The sequence below is a fragment of the Mytilus californianus genome, unplaced genomic scaffold, assembly GCF_021869535.1.
Source record: "Mytilus californianus isolate M0D057914Y unplaced genomic scaffold, xbMytCali1.0.p SCAF_5, whole genome shotgun sequence".
Lineage (NCBI taxonomy): Eukaryota > Metazoa > Mollusca > Bivalvia > Mytilida > Mytilidae > Mytilus > Mytilus californianus.
Window position 1 is genome coordinate 855,275 of NW_026262701.1, and position 22,893 is coordinate 878,167.

Genomic DNA, 22,893 nt, shown 5'->3' on the forward strand with positions numbered 1-22,893 from the left:
TCCATTTATAGGTAAAATACGGAAAAAATGGAATATTTTTTTTTACAAAATTTACTTCTGGATACTATCTTATGATCATAAACAAGCTTCTTTCCAAGTTTGGTAGAAATCCAGGATAGTTTAAGAAAGTTATTAAAATTTCAAAAACTTTAACCACAGAGTGAATGTAATGTTTCCTGGCAGAAAAACTAAGTCCATTTATAAGTAAAATACGGAAAAATGGAATTTTTTTTATAAAATTTACTTTTGAATATTATCTTATGATCATAAACAAGCTTCTGTCCAAGTTTGGAAGAAATCCAGGATAGTTTAAGAAAGTTATTAAAATTTCAAAAACTTAACCTCAGAGTGATTAAGGTAGATGGGGTGTCTAAATTATAATCCATAGAATTTTTTAATAATTTGCCAAAATGTAGTTTATATCAAGCTTTTTAAAAAAAAATGATAAAAAGAATGGGTCACGGGGCTTATTTTCACGCTACAAGTTGTTCAAAATTAACAGATTTTGTATAGATTATGCATGGAAAACCCAATTTTCTGCCATAAAACGAAAACTACACCATAGAATTTTGAGATAAAATATGAGAAGATATCTTGAATAGTATGCTTTCAGATAAGAAAAAGAAAAAATGGGGTCACCGGACCCGTTTTCTTGCTACATAATAAAATAGGTAAATTCCTAACACATTCTATTGTAAAAGTACCCTTATCTGAATTATCTGCCCTTACATTTGAGTTGCCTCCCCTTATGTGGCAAAGTTGGAAAAAATTGAATCAAACAAAAGTTTTCTGTTTTTTGTAAAATACAACCATAAATATGATAAAACATGTCATTTTTTATATTGAAATGAAAATTCTTACACATGAATTACCTACTACTCTAAAAATTTGCACATTCTATTAAAGATCTAGACCGATTGTTTTCATGTATTACAAAATCCAAGATGGAGGAAGACACCCTATCTACCTTAATTGTGGACGCCGCCGACGACAACAACAACGACGACGACGACGACGACGACACGGACGACGGAATGTAGGATCGCTATGTCTCGCTTTTTCGACAAAAGTCGAAGGCTCGACAACAAGTGTATTCGTTGAAGGCAATTTGTTGGAAGCTTCACAATCTGAAACTTTAACCCTTTAATGAAAAGTTAATCACATGTTCCGAGGTAGACAAAACATGCGTCTGGCGTACCAAATCATATGACTGGTATCTTTTGATTTGTTTTTACCTCTGAAATTGTTATAGAAGCGAGTTATCACACTTCCAGTGAATTAGTACTGGTTCTTTACAGGGTGTAACAATAGACTAATACTAACAAGGACTTGCTAGGAAAAGGCAAATGACGGTATGCCAGTGTTAAACAAGCTCTTAACATTTAAACCTTTTCTGATTTAAAATTCCATGAGTGGAAAAGTAAGATTAATTATGAAAAAAAAAACCGCATAATCTGGACTGACCGTACAAAACTTACTAGATATTTCTGACTAATTTAGCAGGAGGAACAGTTTATACAGGAAGGCCTATGATAGGAACAGGAACCGGAACAGGCACAGGAATGACAGGAACCGGAACAGGAATGACAGGAACCGGAACAGGAGGGCCAGGTACGGGAACAGGAGGGCCAGGTACGGGAACAGGAGGGCCAGGTACGGGAACAGGAGGGCTAGGTCCTGGAATGACAGGAACAGGAGGGCTAGGTCCTGGAATGACAGGAACAGGTACCGGAACAGGTACAGGTACTGGAATGACAGGAACAGGTACCGGAACTGGTACAGGAACAGGTACAGGAACAAATTTACTGTTTATATATGCCCGGTGTCATATCCTTCTATAATTACATGATTGAGATGATCTTTGAATAAACAAAATCTAATTCAATTTGAAGAAAGTTGAAAAAATAAATATCATTGAAAGTTATCAGAAAAGTTAAGCAAACAAAAGAAAAAAAATCTGAAATTGATAGGAATTTTACTTTTACATAATTTCAAGTTCACCTTGGAAATCTCCGATTATTTAGTTTATAACCTTTAGATTATCATATGCCTATTTGTTATTTTATTCGCTGGGTTGGTGTCTCATTAACGTGTACCCCACATCTCCATTTATTAAAAAAAACAAAACATTTACATTCTGTCATTCTAATTTATAATCCTGGTATCGTTGATGACGATTTAGTTTAGTAAAAACTAATGAAAACTATTTTGTTTAGCAAAAAGCCGTATAAACTTGATGCAATGGATCAGTAGAATTTATCATCATTTGAATATAAGGTAATTCTTTTGGCTGACATAATTGTGCATATTAACAGGAGGCACCATTATTTCTGGATCGTACACAGGTAAGTACACACAATTATTCCCTTTTGCTTCTGGGTACAGTAAGTAAAGCTTCATGTTGTTCGACATGGCTTATGGCATCATTTTTCAGGTTAAATATCATGTCTCATATATATAACAGTATATAAAAGGATATCAACCACTGAAATGTCTTGTTTCCAGTATTTATGGCACATCCAATACATTTCGGTAATTTGTATTATAAAAAGTGACAAATGTCGTCTTTTATGTTTCATATATTCATCTTTGATGAGTTTTGTTCCCTTTCTTTTATACGTTCTATTATGCAATAATAACTGATTGATGTAAATCTGCTAAAGAACTATTGTATTTTAAGAATATTGCCACCATCTACATTTTAGGGTATTTACTCAACAGTATAAATGTTTATAGAAATTAGCACATTTTGATATATAAGCAGCGATGCAACTTATTTGCATGAATTTTGTTAAGTATCTTATTTCATTGTATAGTAAATACGTTCTTAGAAATATACAAGAACTTTTGATCTGTTAACATATTGAAAAAAAATTTGATTCATGAGTGAAAACATTTTAGATGCTTTTATAATTGATTCTACTATAAATTTGTCTTTTTTGTGAAATTAAAAGAATAATAAGACCCCTCCCTTTCTTTTGTTTTTCTCAAGATATTTGTTTTGTATCTTATTTCAAAGTTCTATTATTGAGATTTCTTTTGTTCAAATCATTATGTTCTTCAAAATATATAGTCCGTTCAAAACGCGGGAAATTTCGCAACATGTAGCTTGCAAACAAGTTCTAACGTTTGCTTTTTTACTGATTTGCGAAGTATGTGCTATAAATTACATTTTTCAAATAATAAAAAGGTAAAGAAAGCTGGACAATTCTGTTGACCAATGCAATGGAGCTTCTTTATTGCTTATTCTTAAAAGTAATCTGCTGGTATGATGTTTTATTAAAAGTTCGCTTTGCATCTGCAATTTTACCTTGATATAAAATACAGGGTTATCGAATGTTAGCTTTGGCTTTGCAAAGCGTATCATATGTTTATTTAACTGGAAGGTTTTATAAGTTATTTCAGAGGAAAAACAAATATAAAGTCACACACATAATATTTGTCTATAAAAAACCCAATATAAGTATATTGCAGGAAAATATAAATGAAGCGAGTACAAATAAACTTTATGTTTTCCGACAATGCCAGTATATTTCGTTTTTTTATCCTTCAATTTTACAATGGCGTGTTTATAAGATTACTTTTGTAGTTTCAAACTTCTTGTCTTTGTTTTTTCATTCTTAGATAAGGATCTAAAAAAAACAACAGAATGAACTCTTGATGTGAACAGTAGTTTTACAATTACCGTTTGGTCAAAGTAGAAGTAGGATAACTGGGGGGATCTTTGTATACTGTACAGATACAGCAAAAACTATTTGGATGCCTGTTTTGTACAATAGTCATCTAATTGTAATATAAAATTGTTTTATATTTCGAACGTTTTGAAAATGCGGTCTCTCTAGCTTTACGGCAATTTGTTTGCATCTTACTGTAAAACGGAAAAGATGTACATTGTCAACACCGGTTTGTCAACTATGAAACCCAGCCATGAATTGCAACTGAATATATCGACAAATCAGGAACCTCAAGCTAACCCCTAAATATAAAAACAAATGGAACAAAACAAGAAAATCCTTTTTGTACGTTTACTTTTACCAAATGCATGCTGATCTTTTAATTTATGAAACAAATAAACACGCCGGAATTTATAGTGAAAAACAAGATAAAACAATGGAAAGTTAAAGACCTAATATCACAGTCCCGAATATTAGTCGACCTCAAATATCTAAATGTCTTTGTCAAATGTAGATTATATGAGACTTTATTTATGTAAATTACTTTTATTGGAAATTCAATCATTTTATATTAACTAATACTTTTGTACAGTGGTATATATTTATCAGGAAATTGTTTAATTGTAATGTGGTGCGTAATATGCGTCTTTCACAATATTATCTAATTGTAATGTGGTGCGTCATATGCTTCATTCACATTATTATCCAATTACAGTGCTGTGTGTTGATCACGTGAGGAACTGTGCAGATTATGGTCAACAAACCTGTAATGATCCAAAATACGCTGGTTGGGTAAAAGACAACTGTGCTAAAACATGCAACAAATGTGCATGTAAGTATTTTCTTACCCAAAAAATCATACCTTCAAATACACTTACATATTTCCTTTGTAACAGTGTGGAATTATACACGTTAAGAACATCAATGATTTTATGGGGTTCGTAACATCATAGACAATTTGATCGCTTAACCGATCAGAATGAAAATAACGTAGTCTCGTTATGGCATCGGTAAACTGAGCAAAAAGAAAGTAAAAAAGACTCTTCATGATATCTGTACATAGTGGATTAAGTCAGAACACTGCATTATTTATAGATTATAACACGGCCTTTTCCATATCGACATGGTATTATCCCGAGATTCCAATATCAGCCCAAGGCGCTAGCCCAGGGTTCGTATTGGTCGAGGGATGTACCAGGGCCCATATAGAAAAGGACATGTTATAAATCTATTTATCACATATTATACAAATGCTTAAAAAAGTAGAACACATTTTATCGTTCTGTCTGGCAAGATCATACAATGTTTGTCCGCCACTGAAATAACATCATTATTAAGAAGCTTCCAAATGTTCAAAACTATAGTCCTTGAATATTATTATGTCAATGTCAGATTTTCTTTTAGTATGTCGGTCCTTTATTTTCTTTAACAAATTCCGCTGTCATGTTTATCGACGTTTCTCGTCTGTCATTGTTGTTATAGGAGGAACGTTATCACATATTTGTAACATTCTAGTCATATTCCTGCCCGGGGCAAATAACCGGTTATTGTGCCTTGTTGTTCCTAACAACAATAACGTCTTAAAAGGGCACAATCACTGGTCATTTGCCTCCCGGCAGGAATGTGAATAGGACAAATCTGCGGTTATTGAAGACGCAAAATCCAATGTTTCCGTAACAAATATCTGATAATTAAGAATATTGCCTCGCAATGTGAGCAATGACCAATATTTACATGTTATGATAGTATGCAACATTAATGAATCTCACTCTCAGCTGTATAATATGGTCTGGTTACATTTAAATCATTTAAGGTAATGGTAGCAGTCAATTACAATTTGTTTTGTTATATATTACAGACGGACATGTGGAAGTTAATACATGAAGAACAAATGTCATTGAGATATGCTTAAATAAAAAAAAAATGAAATAAACATTCTTAAACTGCATTGAAAAATGACACTTATTAATAATTAGTACGCTTTAATAGATTTAACAGGAACAAGTAACGGTGGCACCGGATTTATTCCAGTGTATACTCCAGACGGACACGGTTGGTTTTGCAAGTTATTTTTTTGCTTCGCTTTATGCTTTCATGAAAGGTGCTTTACAGCTTTAAAGGCAACAGCGGGATAAATGTAGAACGCGACATCTTTTAAATTCTACAGAAGGGCTGTGTTGACTACGATTGGTATAATTCAATTATTTTAGAATAGAATTCTTAATTAAACATTAAAAACGCATATGCTACACGCGTTAGCCTTTGCCGAGGAAAATTATGCTTTAGCTTTAACCGCTCATCTTCAAAGAAAGCATGTCGAAGATAAGCATTATCTAAGAATTGAATGCTTCTTTGTGAATTTTTATTGGGGTTTAAAAGCGTTTATCAAAGCGTATTTTGTATGAAGCGCGGAAGTGATTCATACTAAAAATGTGCGCACGATCAACGCTTTTATAACTCCATAAATTTAAATAAAAAGAAGTACTAAATTCTAATAATATAAACATGAGGAGATTTGGTATGATTGTCAAATAAACAACTAGCCACCACAGTTAAACACATATGTATGCTTCAACCTTAAAATAACCTGTTCCTTTGTTTTCCTATGCATTGTTGTGACGTCATTATGGGAGGCACGTGCAGTCTGAATGTTGCATTTTATTGAGAAATAAATTATATAAATTCTGAATGCCTCCGATTATTTCGGCCAGTCAAACGTACAGTTTTTATGAAACATTCATGGAATGTAATTATGTTAAAATATGATTATTAATGTTAGATAATTTTGATAAATCAAATTCTTAGCAAACTTTGGCGCAAATAAAAAGAACAAGAATTTGGTGTTTTAATACAGAATATTTATATCCATTAGATTTTTTTTGAAATTTAAAATGGGAAGATCATGAGTAAAAAAATCATGAATATTTTGGAATGAAGCTGTTTGTTCCGTTATTTGATTTTAGAAATTTCATGAAAAATTTGTATCTGCTGTATATATACATACCCCTTTTATGGCGACGATGATATTAAATTAACTTTTATCACTTTTGTAGTATACACTGGTAGCAAATACACAAACGCTGGAACCCACTATCCAGGTAATAGCAGAGCCACTTAATTAGTAGTATATTATATTCTAACAGTTAAAGGTTATGAATGAATTTAGAATAAGGTTCAGCCTTCTCCGATGATGTTGATCTTAGATGATGGGGCTGTTCTCTTTTTGACCTTGTTGGTTTTGAAAATGTAATTTCCACCTTATATTTGGCGTTCGTTTGGTGTGGAGCGTACCTGAAAAAGATGTTTTCAGCAATAGCAATACATGTTTGAATTTTGACATTGGATACAGTAATGCAGTTAAATTGTTTCAGTAATATTCATGAAGTATATCATATTGAAGGATGTGAATCCTGTGATAAAAATGAAATTTTATGAGTCCGAAGCGTTTTTCTGGATTTATCTTTATCAGGAACGTTCAAAACCAAATATGTTGAAAGCCAAGGATGGCTTCCGAAGCTACACAAATCACCTTACAAATATCGATTTATTTCGTCTTCAAGTCATTTTTCCACTACTAAATTGTCTATTCTACTTACTAGTACACTTGGTACAATCAAAAACCTGATAATAAATTATTCAAATAAGGCCTTTGAAAATAGTGGAATTAACTACTTTTGGAGTGTCAAAAACTCGTTGGAAGTACTTGATAAATTGCATGCATATATTGGTGATTTTGAATCTGTTCAAAGTTTTGATTTTTCTACCCTATATACCACTTTGCCTCATATTCTTATTAAGAAAAAATTCACACACCTAATTAAATGGGCATTTAAAGAGTCGGAATGCGAATACATATGTTCAAACTCTTTTAGGTCATTTTTTAGTAGCAAAAAACAAAAGAGCTATGTCAATTGGACATGCTTTGATACTATATCTGCCCTTGAATTTTTACTTGATAACATTTTTGTTCGCTTTGGAGATTCCGTATATCGTCAAGTTATCGGAATTCCAATGGGGACTAACTGTGCACCACTTATTGCGGACCTGTTTTTGTATTGTTATGAGTTACAATTTATGACTAAAATCAGCAAAGACCCATCGAAACAACATCTGATACAAAAATTTAACAATACTTTTAGATATTTGGATGATATATTGGCTCTCAATAATGACGACTTCAGTATGTATACTAAAGAAATTTATCCTGTTGAACTTACTTTAAATAAAGCTAATACTAACAATGACCACTGTTCTTTCCTCGATCTTGATATCTATATCATTAACGGGAAGCTTAATACAAAAATTTGTGATAAAAGAGATGATTTTTCATTTCCTATCGTTAATTATCCATTTTTAGATGGTGACGTTCCCTTGTCACCATCTTATGGTGTTTATATATCTCAACTTGTACGATTTGCTCGTCTATGTAACAACGTATTAGATTTTAGCGAGAGAAATTTATGTATTACTGAAAAATTATTACACCATAATTCTTCACTAACATTATATAATGGACACTTGCACTTTACAGTTTATCATTTGCTCAGTGCCATATAACAAAAAATAAATGTTGATTTCTTTCAACATAATTAAATCGAATAGTTATAACGATACAGTAATGATATGCTAAAATACATTTATATTTTAGGTGGAACCATGACAGGTAATTATAAAGTATTATTCTTTTAATCTGCCTTAGTGTTAAATTGAAGTTTGTGTATGTTTTCTTAATTGCCCTTTATTGACGAATTTCCCTTTCATTATCTCCTTCTTGCAAATTGAGATTATGTGGATTGAGGGGACACTCAGCATTATGTTTATCTTCCTGTCCGAAGTCATAATCTTGTTTATTGTCGATGTGTTTTTCTTTGCAATATGATTGTATTATAGGAACTTCGTTAGGTCGTCTTTATAATTTATTTATGATGATTAAGGCTACAGGTAATTCACAGCTAGCGACCGTGATTTTTTTTTATCAGTTTAATAAGTAATGCAATCCCTTATATCTAGTATTTTTTTCTGTATTTATTGTTAGGTACTGGAGGATCAGGGACAGGAACATTTACAGGTATGTCTATATATAGATATATTTATTCGAAATCAGCTTGAGGGTCACTTAATACAGGGACAGTCTATACTAACTTAGTAGTATAGACTGTCCCTGCTTAATAACGACACTTTTCGTCCTATACGTGTATTTCCCCCTGTACCAATTAGGGGTTTTCCACTGAATTTGATATACTAATTTTTACTTAACTTAGCTAAATATTTACTGATTTCTTTTGTTTAGCCTCAACCTTGGTGTTTGTAGCTTGTAGTTTAGATATTATTTAGATAAGCTTTTTTTCCATTGTTTTCTGATGTACTTTTGTTTCTGTGTACCTTCATTAGTTACATTCATTGAGATAAAAAGGGAGATGGCTGAAATACTCACAAAAGCTAACAACTACAGATATTAATATGTTGTTTAATGCCAAAAATCTTGCCGTGGTCCTTGTTAATATCATTATTTTCTTTCTGTAAAAAAGAAAAAAAAAAAACACTTTGTAAATTTCATGCGCCAGAAGTGCTTTTCTGGATTAACCTTCATGAGGAACGCTCAAAGCCGAATATTTGAAAGCCAATGATGTATAAGAACTGAAACAGTTGAAGAGCTATATGACCAACAAGGACCTAGAAATAATAGCCAAATCTATCTTAGGTCAACTTTGCCTGAGGTAGTTAATTTTAAACCTTAGTTTCTTGATAACTTATAGATTTATAAACTTAGAATTTAAAAAGGTTTGTTATAAATCATGTGTCCTTTTCAAAAAAATCTTTCAATCTTTGCCTAAATTCCAAGTATGTCAGCTTCATGAAATTAAATTATGAAATCCAAAAGAGGACTCAAGATTGCAATGTGGTAGGTTTTGGCAAATTTTTGAGTAATCATCTTAAAAATGAATAAGTTCATAAGTTCATTTTTATCCAAAGAAATTATATTAGAAGCAAAGCTATGAACTTTATTGCCCATGTATCTGTCTTTTCTAGTCTATTAACTCTAAAATTGGCATCACACGTGTATATCAGTTTAGGGTTTAAATCTCATTGACTTTGATGGCACATCTATAGATCTCCTTTTATCAGCCGCCATTTACTTTTTTAATGAGTTCGTATCACCTTTTGTGAGAGTATACAAGTCTGTCATCAGGCTTGCTTACTTATCGTTTCGTCGTCCTTTCAATCATCATTATCTTTAGTTTCAATATTTGGGCCTGTATCTATTTATCTTTGTGTTGTGTTCAACTACTCTTAACTCTGTTCTCGTCTTGACTATCACTGCTCTTGTGTCTTCGTGTTGTGGGTACAGCCACTGCCTTTTTGTATTATTATCTTGTTTAACACCTTGTTTTAGTATCGTTGTGTCCTTTACTCGTGTTTGACCTTGCTCCCGTCTGTATGTGTCCTCATGTTGTTTCCACCTTGCTGTTGTCTGTATGTGTCCTCGTGTTGTATTCGACTTTGCTCATGTGTGTGTGCGTCCTCTTGTTGTTTTCCATATTGCTCCTGTCCGTATGTTATTCGTGTTGTTTTCCACCTTGCTCCAGTCCGTATGTTATTCGTGTTGTTTTCCATATTGCTCCTGTCTGTATGTGTCCTCGTGTTGTTTTCCACCTTGCTCCTGTCCGTATGTTATTCGTGTTGTTTTCCATATTGCTCCTGTCCGTATGTTATTCGTGTTGTTTTCCACCTTGCTCCTGTCCGTATGTTATTCGTGTTGTTTTCCACCTTGCTCCTGTCCGTATGTTATTCGTGTTGTTTTCCACCTTGCTCCTGTCCGTATGCTATTCGTGTTATTTTCCATATTGCTCCTGTCCGTATGTTATTCGTGTTGTTTTCCATAATGCTCCTGTCCGTATGTTATTCGTGTTGTTTTCCATATTGCTCCTGTCCGTTTGTTATTCGTGTTGTTTTCCATATTGCTCCTTTCCGTATGTTATTCGTGTTGTTTTCCACCTTGCTCCTGTCCGTATGTTATTCGTGTTGTTTTCCACCTTGCTCCTGTCCGTATGTTATTCGTGTTGTTTTCCATATTGCTCCTGTCCGCATGTTATTCGTGTTGTTTTCCATATTGCTCCTGTCCGTATGTTATTCGTGTTGTTTTTCCATATTGCTCCTGTCCGTATGTTATTCGTGTTGTTTTCCATATTGCTCCTGTCTGTATGTGTACTCATGTTGTTTTCCATTTTGCTCATGTCTGTGTGTCGTCGTCTCGTGTCAAACCTTGCTCCAGTCTGTATGCCTCCTTGCGTTTGTTTTTCAACCTTGCTCCTGCATCTATGTGTCCTTTTGTTGTTTTCAGCCTTGCTCCTGTCTCAATGTGTCCTTGCCTTGGTTTCCATTATGTTTTCGTCTCTCTGTGTCGTAGTATTGTGTTAGATGTTGTTGCCATTACATTGTTAGTATTCGCTTACAAATATAAGTAACATATTTTCGCGAAATCTTGAATCTTGTCTTACACTTAATACCAACTTTTTAACATTAATGTTTGAAGAAAATGTCATGTTGAATAAATTTTGAAAAATAATGAAAATAAAACTTTATACGAAAGTATCCGATGCACTTTTTTAATTTACTTTCATCAGGAAATGTCATACCCAAAACAAATTCATAGCCAGGGATGTATAATTCCCTAAACACGTAAAGAGCTATATGATCAAAAGGGGTATAAAATAATGATTAAATCCATCTATAGTCAACTTTCCCTGAGGGAGTTGGTTTTTCAGTGTTTTCACAATTTATAAGCGGATAATTTAATTGAAAAAGTATGTTATAAATCATGTTATCGCTATTTTGTGTATTTTTCTTTTGATCTTTTTTTTTGCGGGATTTTCTCGCTGTGTTGAAGACCCATTGGTGGCCTTGGGCTGTTTTCTGCTCTTTGGTCGGGTTGTTGTCTCTTTGACGCATTCCCCGTTTCCATTCTCAATTTTATTTGAATAGGCACAGGAACGGGTACTGGAACGGGTACCGGAACGGGAACAGGTACTGGTGGTACCTTCACAGGAACAGGTACAGGGGGAACAGGTACAGGAATGGGAACAGGTACTGGAATGGGAACAGGTTCTGGTGGTTCCTTCACAGGAACGGGAACAGGAATGGGTAAATATGTACGATTAATCTAAAGTGAGGCTATGTCTAACTCTTAACAGTAATTCGTTTTGAATGCTCTAAAGTTCTAAAAAATAAAACGTTTACCAATCAACAATTACAACAATTTAGCAAGAAATTTGTTCTCAATAGTTATTTACTATCAGAAATACAGTAATGTTATTGTTTGTGATCATTCTAAAAGAAGTTGTAAAAAGTAAAATCATACAAAAATACCGAACTCAAAGGAAAATTCAAAACGGAAAGTCCTTTATAAAATGGCAAAATCAAAAGCTCAAACACATCTAACGAATGGAAAACAACTGTCATATTCCTGACTTGGTACAGGCATTTCCTTATGTAGAAAATGGTGGATTAAACCTGGTTTTATAGCTAGCGAAACCTCTCACTTGTATGACAGTCCCATAGAATTCCATTATATTGACAACAACGTGTGAGCGAAACAAACAGACAAAATAAGTAAACATGTAAAAACATTGGGGTACAGCAGTCAACATATTGTAGGTGAGCTTTTAACCTTTGCCTCGTGTGAATGCGTTTTGTAAATTAAAAATGATATTCATGAAGAAACCTAAAACAAGTTCGTATATGAAATGTTGATATTACTTGTTGCAAAGCTGACGGTGTTTTTTTAACTGTTTCATCTTTATTGTTGGTTTTCTTTGAGTTGTGTGGCTGTCTCATTTATATTTATTGTAAACTTAGTAATATTTCATAGCGTTCAAATTGATAATAATAAACAATATGTATGATTATCAATTTATACGAAACTATCACTATTTAATAAATGATGTGTGAAACTATTATCATACGATACGAAACTGTCTATATAATAAATGGCATTTGTGATTTCTATGTGCCTTCCAATGGATGCAACGTTACAATATCTATATAATTTAGTGTTTATTATTAGGATCGTGTGTAGACAAACAAGGTGTGAACTGTGCTTCCTATGGAAAGACCGTATGTACTGATAGTAAATACACCGGATGGGTGCAAGACAATTGTTGTGCATATTGTGGTATGTATTAACCCACACTTTTTTGGCGTTTTATGCTGTCAAACTCTTTATATTTGTTGCATTCAATGTTTTGGTCATAGGCAAATATGTAGACGAAGTATACACTAGTTACTGTAAATTCAGAAATTATTGCGAGGTTTTTATTAATGCAAATAATGCGACTACTTGAATATCGCAATAATAAGAACTCGCATTTTGATATCAATTACATACATCTGTATATTGCTTTTCCTAAAATCGCAATAATGAATGCACTCAATAATTTCTGAATTTACAGTACTGCCTGGTTATGGAAGGAAATATCCGCCATATTTATACATTTCTTAATTTGTAAAATACAATTTCTTAATTTGTAACATGCACTTTCTTAATTTGTAAAATGTAATTTCTTAATTTGTAACATATATTTTTTTCATCCGTTACATGAATTTCTACATTTCTTCATTTGTGACATGTAACTTCTTAATGTGTAAATGCAATCTCCTTATTTTTATATTAAATACAATAAAGTACAACTTTATTAATTGGTAATCTGATGCGATTTGTTTTCAAATCAGAAGTATCTAAAGTTAATCATTCGCCTTAGACAATCAGCTCTATATTCCTGGCATTGTATTAGACGAATCTAGAACAGAGCGTACCAGCTCTTCGTCAACAAATCATACCACGACCCCAAAAGGGTCTTACTCTAGTGATACCCCACCTAGCAAAAGACAGCAACTTGGGCCGTCCCCTCGTCCATCGAACGCAAATGCTCCACCGACTTCTGGCAGATAGCTTAAAGTTTTGTTTCTTAAATGTTTGTGGGCTGAAGAAAAGACTGCTGTCTCCGGATTCCAATGACATTTTGCTTGGACATGATATCTGTATTTTTGTTGAAACGATGTTAACTGACTTAGATAATTTAAACCTACCAGACAATTACATCTATATTTTTGGACTATGTTTAATTTCTGTGCTGACTTTATCGCCTCAAAAAGATTCGAAAGGCATTCATATATGAACTAATCAGAAAAATCTTCTTGAACACAGGTTCAACGCAAAAATCAGTAAAAAAAGCACCATAGAATATGAAGGCCTTTCTAATCTTTTTGAAGCGATAAAGCCAATACAGGACTTAAACATAGTCCAAACGTTTTTAAACATACAGTTATTTAGATACTATAACAGATACGAACCATGATTACAAATGTAGGATCATACATTTTGCCCTTATTTTCACTCAGACTTGGTTTTTACAAAGGTAATAAGTCAAACTCAGCAGACTTTTGTGTTAAAAGTGCAGCATTTATTCCTAAATATGTGTTTTCATAAACCCTTCTATGTTTATTTTTCATTTAAACAACCGCATTTTATTTTGTAGGTCCGAGCCTATTATCCACTAATCAGGCGCGGATCCAGCAATTTTTAAAAGGGTGTTCCAATACATACACGTCATTATAAAAAGGGGATTTCATACCATATGTCCCCATATAAAAGCATTAGTTGTCAAACATATAGGGGGTATCAACCCCCGGACTCCCCATCCCAACCCGCCACTGACTAATGGTCAATGATTAGAATATTGTATGATTATAACTATTCAACATGTATATGAAATAAATCATCGTTCAAACAATTTCATATATTAATCACTTACTTCTAAAGACGAATGATTAACTTTAGATATTTGTGATTTAAAAACAAATTGCATCAGATAACCAATCAATAAAGTTGTACCGTATTGTATTTTGTATATTCTATAAAAGAACATAACATTTTAATGTGTATAAAAAGTACGAGTTGGTAGAAGTACGAGTTGGTAAATATTGAGTGCATGTTGGCTTAGGTACGAGTTGATATGAATCCACAGCGACCTCGTGTGGAATATTGTGGAACTATTTCATTCTTGATTTGTAAAAAGTTCTTGATTTGTAGAACTTCTTGATTTGTAACTTGTTGTTTTTCTTAAGAAACGGAACTTCTCATTGGCTGGCAGCAGCAACAATTACACTGACACAATTTCCCAAAACGTGACTCAAACAAAGAATTACATTTCATAAATTAAGAAATGTAGAATTTCATATAACGAACGTAGAAAATAAGTTAACAAATTAAGAAATTGCGTTTACACATTAAGAGGCTACATTTCACAAATCAAGAAATGTAGAAATGCATGTAACGGAAGGTAAAATACATGTTACAAATTAAGAAATTACATTTTGTAAATTAAGAAATTGCATGTTACAAATTAAGAAATGTATAATTATGGCGGATATTCCCTTCCATACCTGTTATCTTCTCGTTGTTCACTCGATAAGATGGCAGACATGTCGGGATCTTTTATAGCTGACTATATGCTATGTTTTGGCTCATTGTTGAACGCCGTAAGGGTACCTTCGTGTGCTTACATCACTTTAACTCTGGTGGATGGTTGTCTTATTGGCAATCATACCACACCACCGTATTTTACATTAATAATCATCGAGAACAAAAAACAATACCTCAGTAATACGGGTTCTGATAAAAGTGAGGTAGAAGATATCAAGTTGATATTCAAACTCATAAGTTCATGACGAACTAACAACACCATGGCAAAAAAAAAAACCACGAAAAACGACTGAAAGACAAATAATAGTGATCCTAACACTACATAGAAAACTAAAGACTGAGCAACACAAACTTAACTCAGTAAGTCGATCGGAATGAAGGTTGGAAAACGTAGATTGACAGAAAAAAAGATTTCATTTGGGTAGAGAAAGAAAAATGTGACCATCTTGAAAAGTATGCGGTGATATTCCTTCATGGGACAGTTGATTTAACATGGCCATTCTAACTAGACTTAAGTTACTGATACACTATTCCATTGAAGACTAGATGTAATTCATTATATTCCTTTGAAGATTTGATGTAATTTATTATATTCCATTGAAGCTTTGATGTAAATTATTTTATTCCATTGAAGTACTTGATGTAATTTATAATATTACATTGAAGTACTTGGTGTAATTTATTATATTCCATTGAAGTACTTGATGTAATTTATTATAATCCATTGAAGAACTTGATGTAATTTATTATATTCCATTGAAGTACTTGATGTAATTTATTATATTCAATTGAAGTACTTGATGTAATTTGTTATATTACATTGAAGTACTTGATGTAATTTGTTATATTACATTGAAGTACTTGGTGTAATTTATTATATTCCATTGAAGTACTTGATGTAATTTATTATAATCCATTGAAGAACTTGATGTAATTTATTATATTCCATTGAAGAACTTGATGTAATTTATTATATTCCATTGAAGTACTTGATGTAAATTATTATATTCCATTGAAGTACTTGATGTAATTATTTTAGCAACCAGTGGAATGACAGGTGGTGGTACTATGGTAAACACTGGAACTGGAACTGGAACTGGAACTGGAGCGGGTCATGTTGGTCAATCTACAGGTATGATAATAGTCAAACATTATAGGTACTCGTAAACAGGAACTGGGGCTGGTCATGTTGGTCAATCTACAGGTATGATGATAGTCAAACATTATAGGTACTCGTAAACAGGAACTGGAGCGGGTCATGTTGGTCAATCTACAGGTATGATGATAGTCAAACATTATAGTAACTCGTAAATACAGGAACTGAAGCTAGTCATGTTAGTCAATCTACAGGTATGATGATAGTCAAACATTATAGGTACTCGTAAACAGGAACTGGAGCTGGTCATGTTGGTCAATATACAGGTATGATAATAGTCCAACATTATAGGTACTCGTAAACACAGGAACTGGAGCTGGTCATGTTGGTCAATCTACAGGTATGATAATAGTCAAACATTATAGTTACTCGTAAACACAGACACTGGAGCTGGTCATGTTGGTCAATCTACAGGTATGATGATAGTCAAACATTATAGGTACTCGTAAACAGGAACTGGAGCTGGTCATGTTGGTCAATATACAGGTATGATAATAGTCCAACATTATAGGTACTCGTAAACACAGGAACTGGAGCTGGTCATGTTGGTCAATCTACAGGTATGATAATAGTCAAACATTATAGTTACTCGTAAACACAGACACTGGAGCTGGTCATGTTGGTCAATCTACAGGTATGATAATAGTCCAACATTATAGGTACTCGTAAACACAGGAACTGGAGCTGGTCATGTTGGTCAATCTACAGGTATGATAATAGTCAAACATTATAGGTACTCGTAAACACAGACACTGGAGCTGGTCATGTTAGTCGATCTACAGGTATGGTAATAATCTAACATTATAGGTACTTTTAGACCGCGACATCTCACTTATAGTAGACATGGTACAGACATTTGAAACTCACTTTGGTACATTATAAGTTAGTTAGAATATCAAGATGTTAAAAATTTGTTTTTTAGTTTGTTTCTGAATAAAATGGTTTACCAAGCTGTTTATAATGTGGCTCAAGTTTGTTTTTATTAATATCGTTTACCAAGTTGTACTTAATTATGGCACTTTGAACAGAGTTGGGGTGACATATTGTTATTCTACGTTTCTTATTATGACCCCGCCGTAGCGGAGGGGTATTAAGTTTTACCCTTGTCCGTCTCTACGTCTGTATGTCCCGAAATTGGTTTCCGTTCTCTAATTTTAGTTTGCCTCAACCAAATGTTATGAAACTTATACACAATGCTTATTACCACAAAACACAGATCAAGTTTGAAATTGGGTGACGTCACTAATACTTTTCTAGAGTTATGCCCCTTTACAAATGGAAAAATTGCTGAATTCTGTTCTCTAATTTAAGTTTGCCTCAACCAAATGTTAAAATTCTAAATCTTTTATTATAAGACCAACTGGATGAAACTTTATGGAAATGTTACCTGGTATGTCTAGATGTGCAGACAGTACTTAGAAAATCCAAAATGGCCGTCATTGTCATGGAAACAGGGGGAAAGTTTAACATATAGACCCTATTGGAAAACACATTAATGCTGCATTTTCCTAAAAAATATTAGATCAAACCCAATAAAACTTTATGGATATGTAACATGGCATCCGCCTTTGGAATTTTGGAAATGGTCACAGTTACCATGGAAACAGCAAAAATCTCAAAAATGACAAAATGCTTCAAACTTAAGGAAACTTTTCAAAAATGTTAAGTGGCATGTACAGATGCGCTGTTTGAATTTGGAATTTTCAAAATGGCTGCTGTTACCCTGGCAATAGGGGACGAGGTTGCCATCCGCTCTTAATTGCAATTGAAAATCTAGTTAGTGTTTTGTTTGGTTTTGATAATCTGGATAACCAATCTATCAGTTATTTATTTTAGGTTGTGTATATAATAATCAAGTTTATCAGCAAGGTCAGACATGGAAAGATGGATGTAAATACAAGTGTACATGTACCAACGCATCAACAGGAATGTACAACTGTCAATCTTTGTAAGTTATTCGACTTGTTCTAATACCAAAAAGGACTATATAAATGCAAGTCGTTGTAATTTATTGGTTTATATAGTAGATGTAGGCTTCTCATATCTGAGGGGCGTCAGCCCAGAATTTATGGAAAGACTAAATCTGATTTACATAGAAGTAATAAATAAATATTTCATCTGTTCTCTTGTTTTTAAAGAGCAATTAGTTTTGATAAAACAGGAATAGTGTCATTATCTCAAATTTTCCAGATGCAGTCACACTTTCAGAAGCTGTTTTATAGTTATGGATTTGGAATGACATCTTAATTGCGTCTATTTTCTGTCATCACATTGATACCTTATCTCCGCTGTTGTATGGCAATATATTTCGATGTAATATCTTGTCTTTTCTGGTTTGATTGCCAAAACCTGAATTTTTTGCTGATATTTGATAACACTTCTTTGTAAATATGAATGTTCATCTACCAATGGCTAAACGGGACAGCATGACTGACAATCACTGTTATTCATTGTAACAATAAACGGGACAGCATGACTTACAAATACTGTTATTCATTGTAACAATAAACGGGACAGCGTGACTGACAATCACTGTTATTCATTGTAACAATAAACGGGACAGCATGACTGGCAATCACTGTTATTCATTGTAACAAAAAACGGGACAACATGACTGACAATCACTGTTATTCATTGTAACAATAAACGGGACAGCATGACTGACAATCACTGTTATTCATTGTAACAATAAATGGGACAACATGACTGACAATCACTGTTATTACTTGTAACAATAAACGGGACAGCATGACTGACAATTACTGTTATTCAATGTAACAATAAGCGGGACAGCATGACTGACAATCACTATTATTCATTGTAACAATAAACGGGACAGCATGACTGACAATCACTGTTATTCATTGTAACAATAAACGGGACAGCATGACTGACAAATACTGTTATTCATTGTAATGATAAGCGGGACAGCATGACTGACAATCACTGTTATTTATTGTAACAATAAACGGGACAGCATGACTGGCAATCACTGTTATTCATTGTAACAATAAACGGGACAGCATGACTGGCAATCACTGTTATTCATTGTAACAATAAACGGGACAACATGACTGACAATCACTGTTATTCATTGTAACAATAAACGGGACAGCATGACTGACAATCACTGTTATTCATTGTAACAATAAATGGGACAACATGACTGACAATCACTGTTATTCATTGTAACAATAAACGGGACAGCATGACTGACAATCACTGTTATTCATTGTAACAATAAACGGGACAGCATGACTGACAATCACTATTATTCATTGTAACAATAAGCGGGACAACATGACTGACAATCACTGTTATTCATTGTAACAATAAGCGGGACAACATGACTGACAATCACTGTTATTCATTGTAACAATAAGTGGGACTACATGACTGACAATCACTGTTATTCATTGTAGTTGTTATAGTCGTCGGTATGAAATAAAAAGGGCCGAAGAGACTATGGGTGCCTTTGAAAGTTCTAAGTCAAAGATAAACAGAAAACACAATTGCATACTGGACATCAAATTTAATATTTAAAGTGCGAATTATAGATCATATATGGGAGGCCTCTTTCTCGTATTAGTACCAGCTCTACACATGGAGTCGACATTTCTGAGTTAATGACTGGAGCTGAGAAAAAACATTTGTTTGCTATAAACAATTTTTTTTCCATACAGTGATAGTTGTGGAAGCATTTATTTAACCTGATGTTTTCTCTAAAATGGATGCTAAAATTCTTAGATTACAAAAAATATACTTGTCAGATCATATTCCAATGTTTTGTTCCAGAGGATATTATAGGCCTTTTAAAGCATTACATATAGCATATGGATTTTGTTGGAACTAGTCATTGTTCAATACTCGTTCCTTTATTTTTGATGATTTTGATTTTGAAAATAGGGTGTAAAACTGTTGGACTCATGCGCATAATTCTCCGTGACAAGTAAACACTTGAAAAGTGTATTCGTATTCGTATGATTATTATTCCCTAATCTGGAACATTGGTTCTGCAAAAGGTATCTGATTTTTAATTATGAACCAAGCATTATGATCTGCTTCAAAAGGTTAAAGTTTAAGGCATCGCTTTCTTACAACCTTCAGACTTATTCAACTAAAATATATCAAGTAACACCATTATTAAAACAAGTAACTGGCATAGTCTTTTGTAATCTCCATTATGACTATTGTTTATATTTTCTTCAAATTTGAAAGCTGCTTTTTATTCTCATTGTAGGTGTGTACAGTTTAACTTGCCTAGTGTATGTACAATGAAACAACCAGCAGCAGGAATGTGTTGTCAAACTCCCAATTGTCCCCCAACCGTACAGATTCAGTATCCTCCTGGATATACCCCACAATAACAAGGACACATAAATAGATCATTAAATGTTTAATTTTTTTATACTTACTTTTCATTCAAATCAACAACAAAAATAAAAGTCCGAATAGTTCTACCAAATCAGGCCAAGGACATATATGCCTATGGGTAGAAAACATATCAGTGTTTTGAATTATTTTAATGTTTTGTTAATAATAAATTTACTATATCAATGATGTTTCGTGTCAACACATGGGCACTGTTTGTACCATCATTCTCGAGGGCTTGAGTTCGAATCGAACCAAAACAAATGGATCTTCGTATATTCATATAGAAGTATATTAATGATAAGTAGCAGATATTGGGTCGTTGGTAAAAATCAACAATGAACACAACATAAGATTACGAGAGCTTATTCCATATCTTCTATGTTAATGATCTTAATGTTGCTTAAGAAGAAAAACCGACATGGTTAGAAAATACAAATAATAACACCATTACAAACACAATTCCATTTTAATATTCTTGTCATGGTTAAAAAATACATAAAATAACACCATTACAAACTCAATGCCAATTTAATATTCTTGTACGTGTCTATAAATAAAACAAATCTATTTTATTTTTTGAAATTTACCTATGATTATATAAACGTCACAAAAAATACGTCACTTTTTGTGACGTTGATCCATTCATGTGACGCGCAGCTTATATTTCGTTTCTGGTGTCCTGGTGTGCTGTCGCAAATTCATGGGAGGTGTCCATTGTTATTCTGCGGTTTACATGTTGTAATGTACTATTATATTATTTATTTATGTATTTTTCTGTGCTGAGTGTTCTTGCGTTTGTTTGTACTCTATTCCTCTCAAGTAGTGTTGTCATTTTTGCGGTATTTTTAACATTGCCATGTAAGTGGGAGGCTTGGCTAGCCATAAAATCAGGTTCAACCAACAATTTTGTCTAAAAATGTTCTGTACCAAGTCAGGAATATGGCAGTTGTTATCAGACAGTCCGTTTCTATGCATGTTGGCGTTTGCTTTTGTTGTAGTTTAGTGTTTCTGTTGTTCCGTTGTTTTCCTCTTATAGGTGATGTGTTTCCCTCGGTTTTGGTTTGTAACCCGGATTTGTTTTTGCTTAATCGAGTTATGACTATTAAACAGCGGTATACTTCTGTTGCTTTTATTAAATACCTGTTTTATGTAAACGAAAGGTGCGTTTGGCGTGCCCAGTTATACGCCTGTTATCTTTGGTGAGTTTTTACATTGGCGACAAATATGCCGCAGACAGCCGCTAAAAATGTCAGTTTATGTGTAATGATAGACACGGTAACTATTGTATAGCACCAGATGCGGATTTTGACAATCGTGTTTTGTGTATTCTTCTTTGTCTTTTTGTCGTTTTTCGGATTTTTTTCCCTGGCATTGTCAGGTTTTTTCTTCGACATATGAGTTTGCATATGTCTTTTGTATCTTTCGCCTGTCTATTCGGTGATGCTCGAGGCCAAAATATTGGGAAACGCAAAACATTGTGCAAATTTTGAACAACTGATAAATCACGTGGCATAAATGTATAAATCACATGGTATAAATTGTTTAAATCACATAATATCAATTGTTTGATAAAAAAAAACATTTGAAAATTAATTGGAAATCAGCATCTTCTCCAATGACACTTACAATGATATGACTTTTAATTGATTACATCTTCTCATAAAAAATTTTTTTCTATGAAAATAGGAATCGTAGATATATCTTTCTTGTTTGAGGTTGCACTTTGTAAATACAGCTGTTTCTCAAACCACGCCTCTTTTGGGGAGATATAGAATATTCATAGATAATTAATTTTGTTTACATACTGGTTCCCAGTTATGATCTCTAGGTTTCATCTCATAGAGACATAACTTGGGAATGTTACCAGTAAATATACATATGCATATTGTCTATATAGAAATCTATGGTAATCCCATAGGTAGGGATAGTTAAGAAATTTAGTGTTAGTTTAAACTCTTAGAAGTTCGGGGCATATAAACGTTGAAAATATGCCGCACAGCCCTATATTTTGACCTTTGAAAAAAATTGTAGTGCATATGAACTTTCCATTCTAGGATATGATTTTTTTCAAACTTCATGGTAAAAGTGGTACAGTTTTAGCCGTAAAAGGAGTTCCTATGGGAAATTGCATTGTTAATATTTACAGAAATGCAACCTTGAGGGAACGAAAAATTTTACTTTTGAAGAGCAACACTGATTCCAACAAC

At 33.3% G+C, this 22,893-nt stretch overlaps 1 protein-coding gene across 1 annotated transcript in view; it reads left to right on the forward strand.

Moving 5' to 3' along the window:
* LOC127702034 (putative per-hexamer repeat protein 5) overlaps positions 1-20,874 on the forward strand; it is a 39,861-nt gene extending 18,987 nt beyond the window's left edge. Inside the window, exons 9-20 of the mRNA XM_052206027.1 lie at positions 1,501-1,788; positions 2,316-2,345; positions 4,390-4,506; positions 5,664-5,726; positions 6,728-6,772; positions 8,323-8,337; positions 8,710-8,742; positions 11,658-11,816; positions 12,739-12,846; positions 16,196-16,288; positions 18,149-18,260; positions 20,553-20,874. Coding sequence (XP_052061987.1) covers positions 1,501-1,788; positions 2,316-2,345; positions 4,390-4,506; positions 5,664-5,726; positions 6,728-6,772; positions 8,323-8,337; positions 8,710-8,742; positions 11,658-11,816; positions 12,739-12,846; positions 16,196-16,288; positions 18,149-18,260; positions 20,553-20,679 — 1,190 coding nt within the window. The 3' untranslated portion in view covers positions 20,680-20,874. The remainder of the gene's footprint in view (positions 1-1,500; positions 1,789-2,315; positions 2,346-4,389; positions 4,507-5,663; positions 5,727-6,727; positions 6,773-8,322; positions 8,338-8,709; positions 8,743-11,657; positions 11,817-12,738; positions 12,847-16,195; positions 16,289-18,148; positions 18,261-20,552) is intronic.
* Positions 20,875-22,893: the final 2,019 nt, after the last annotated feature.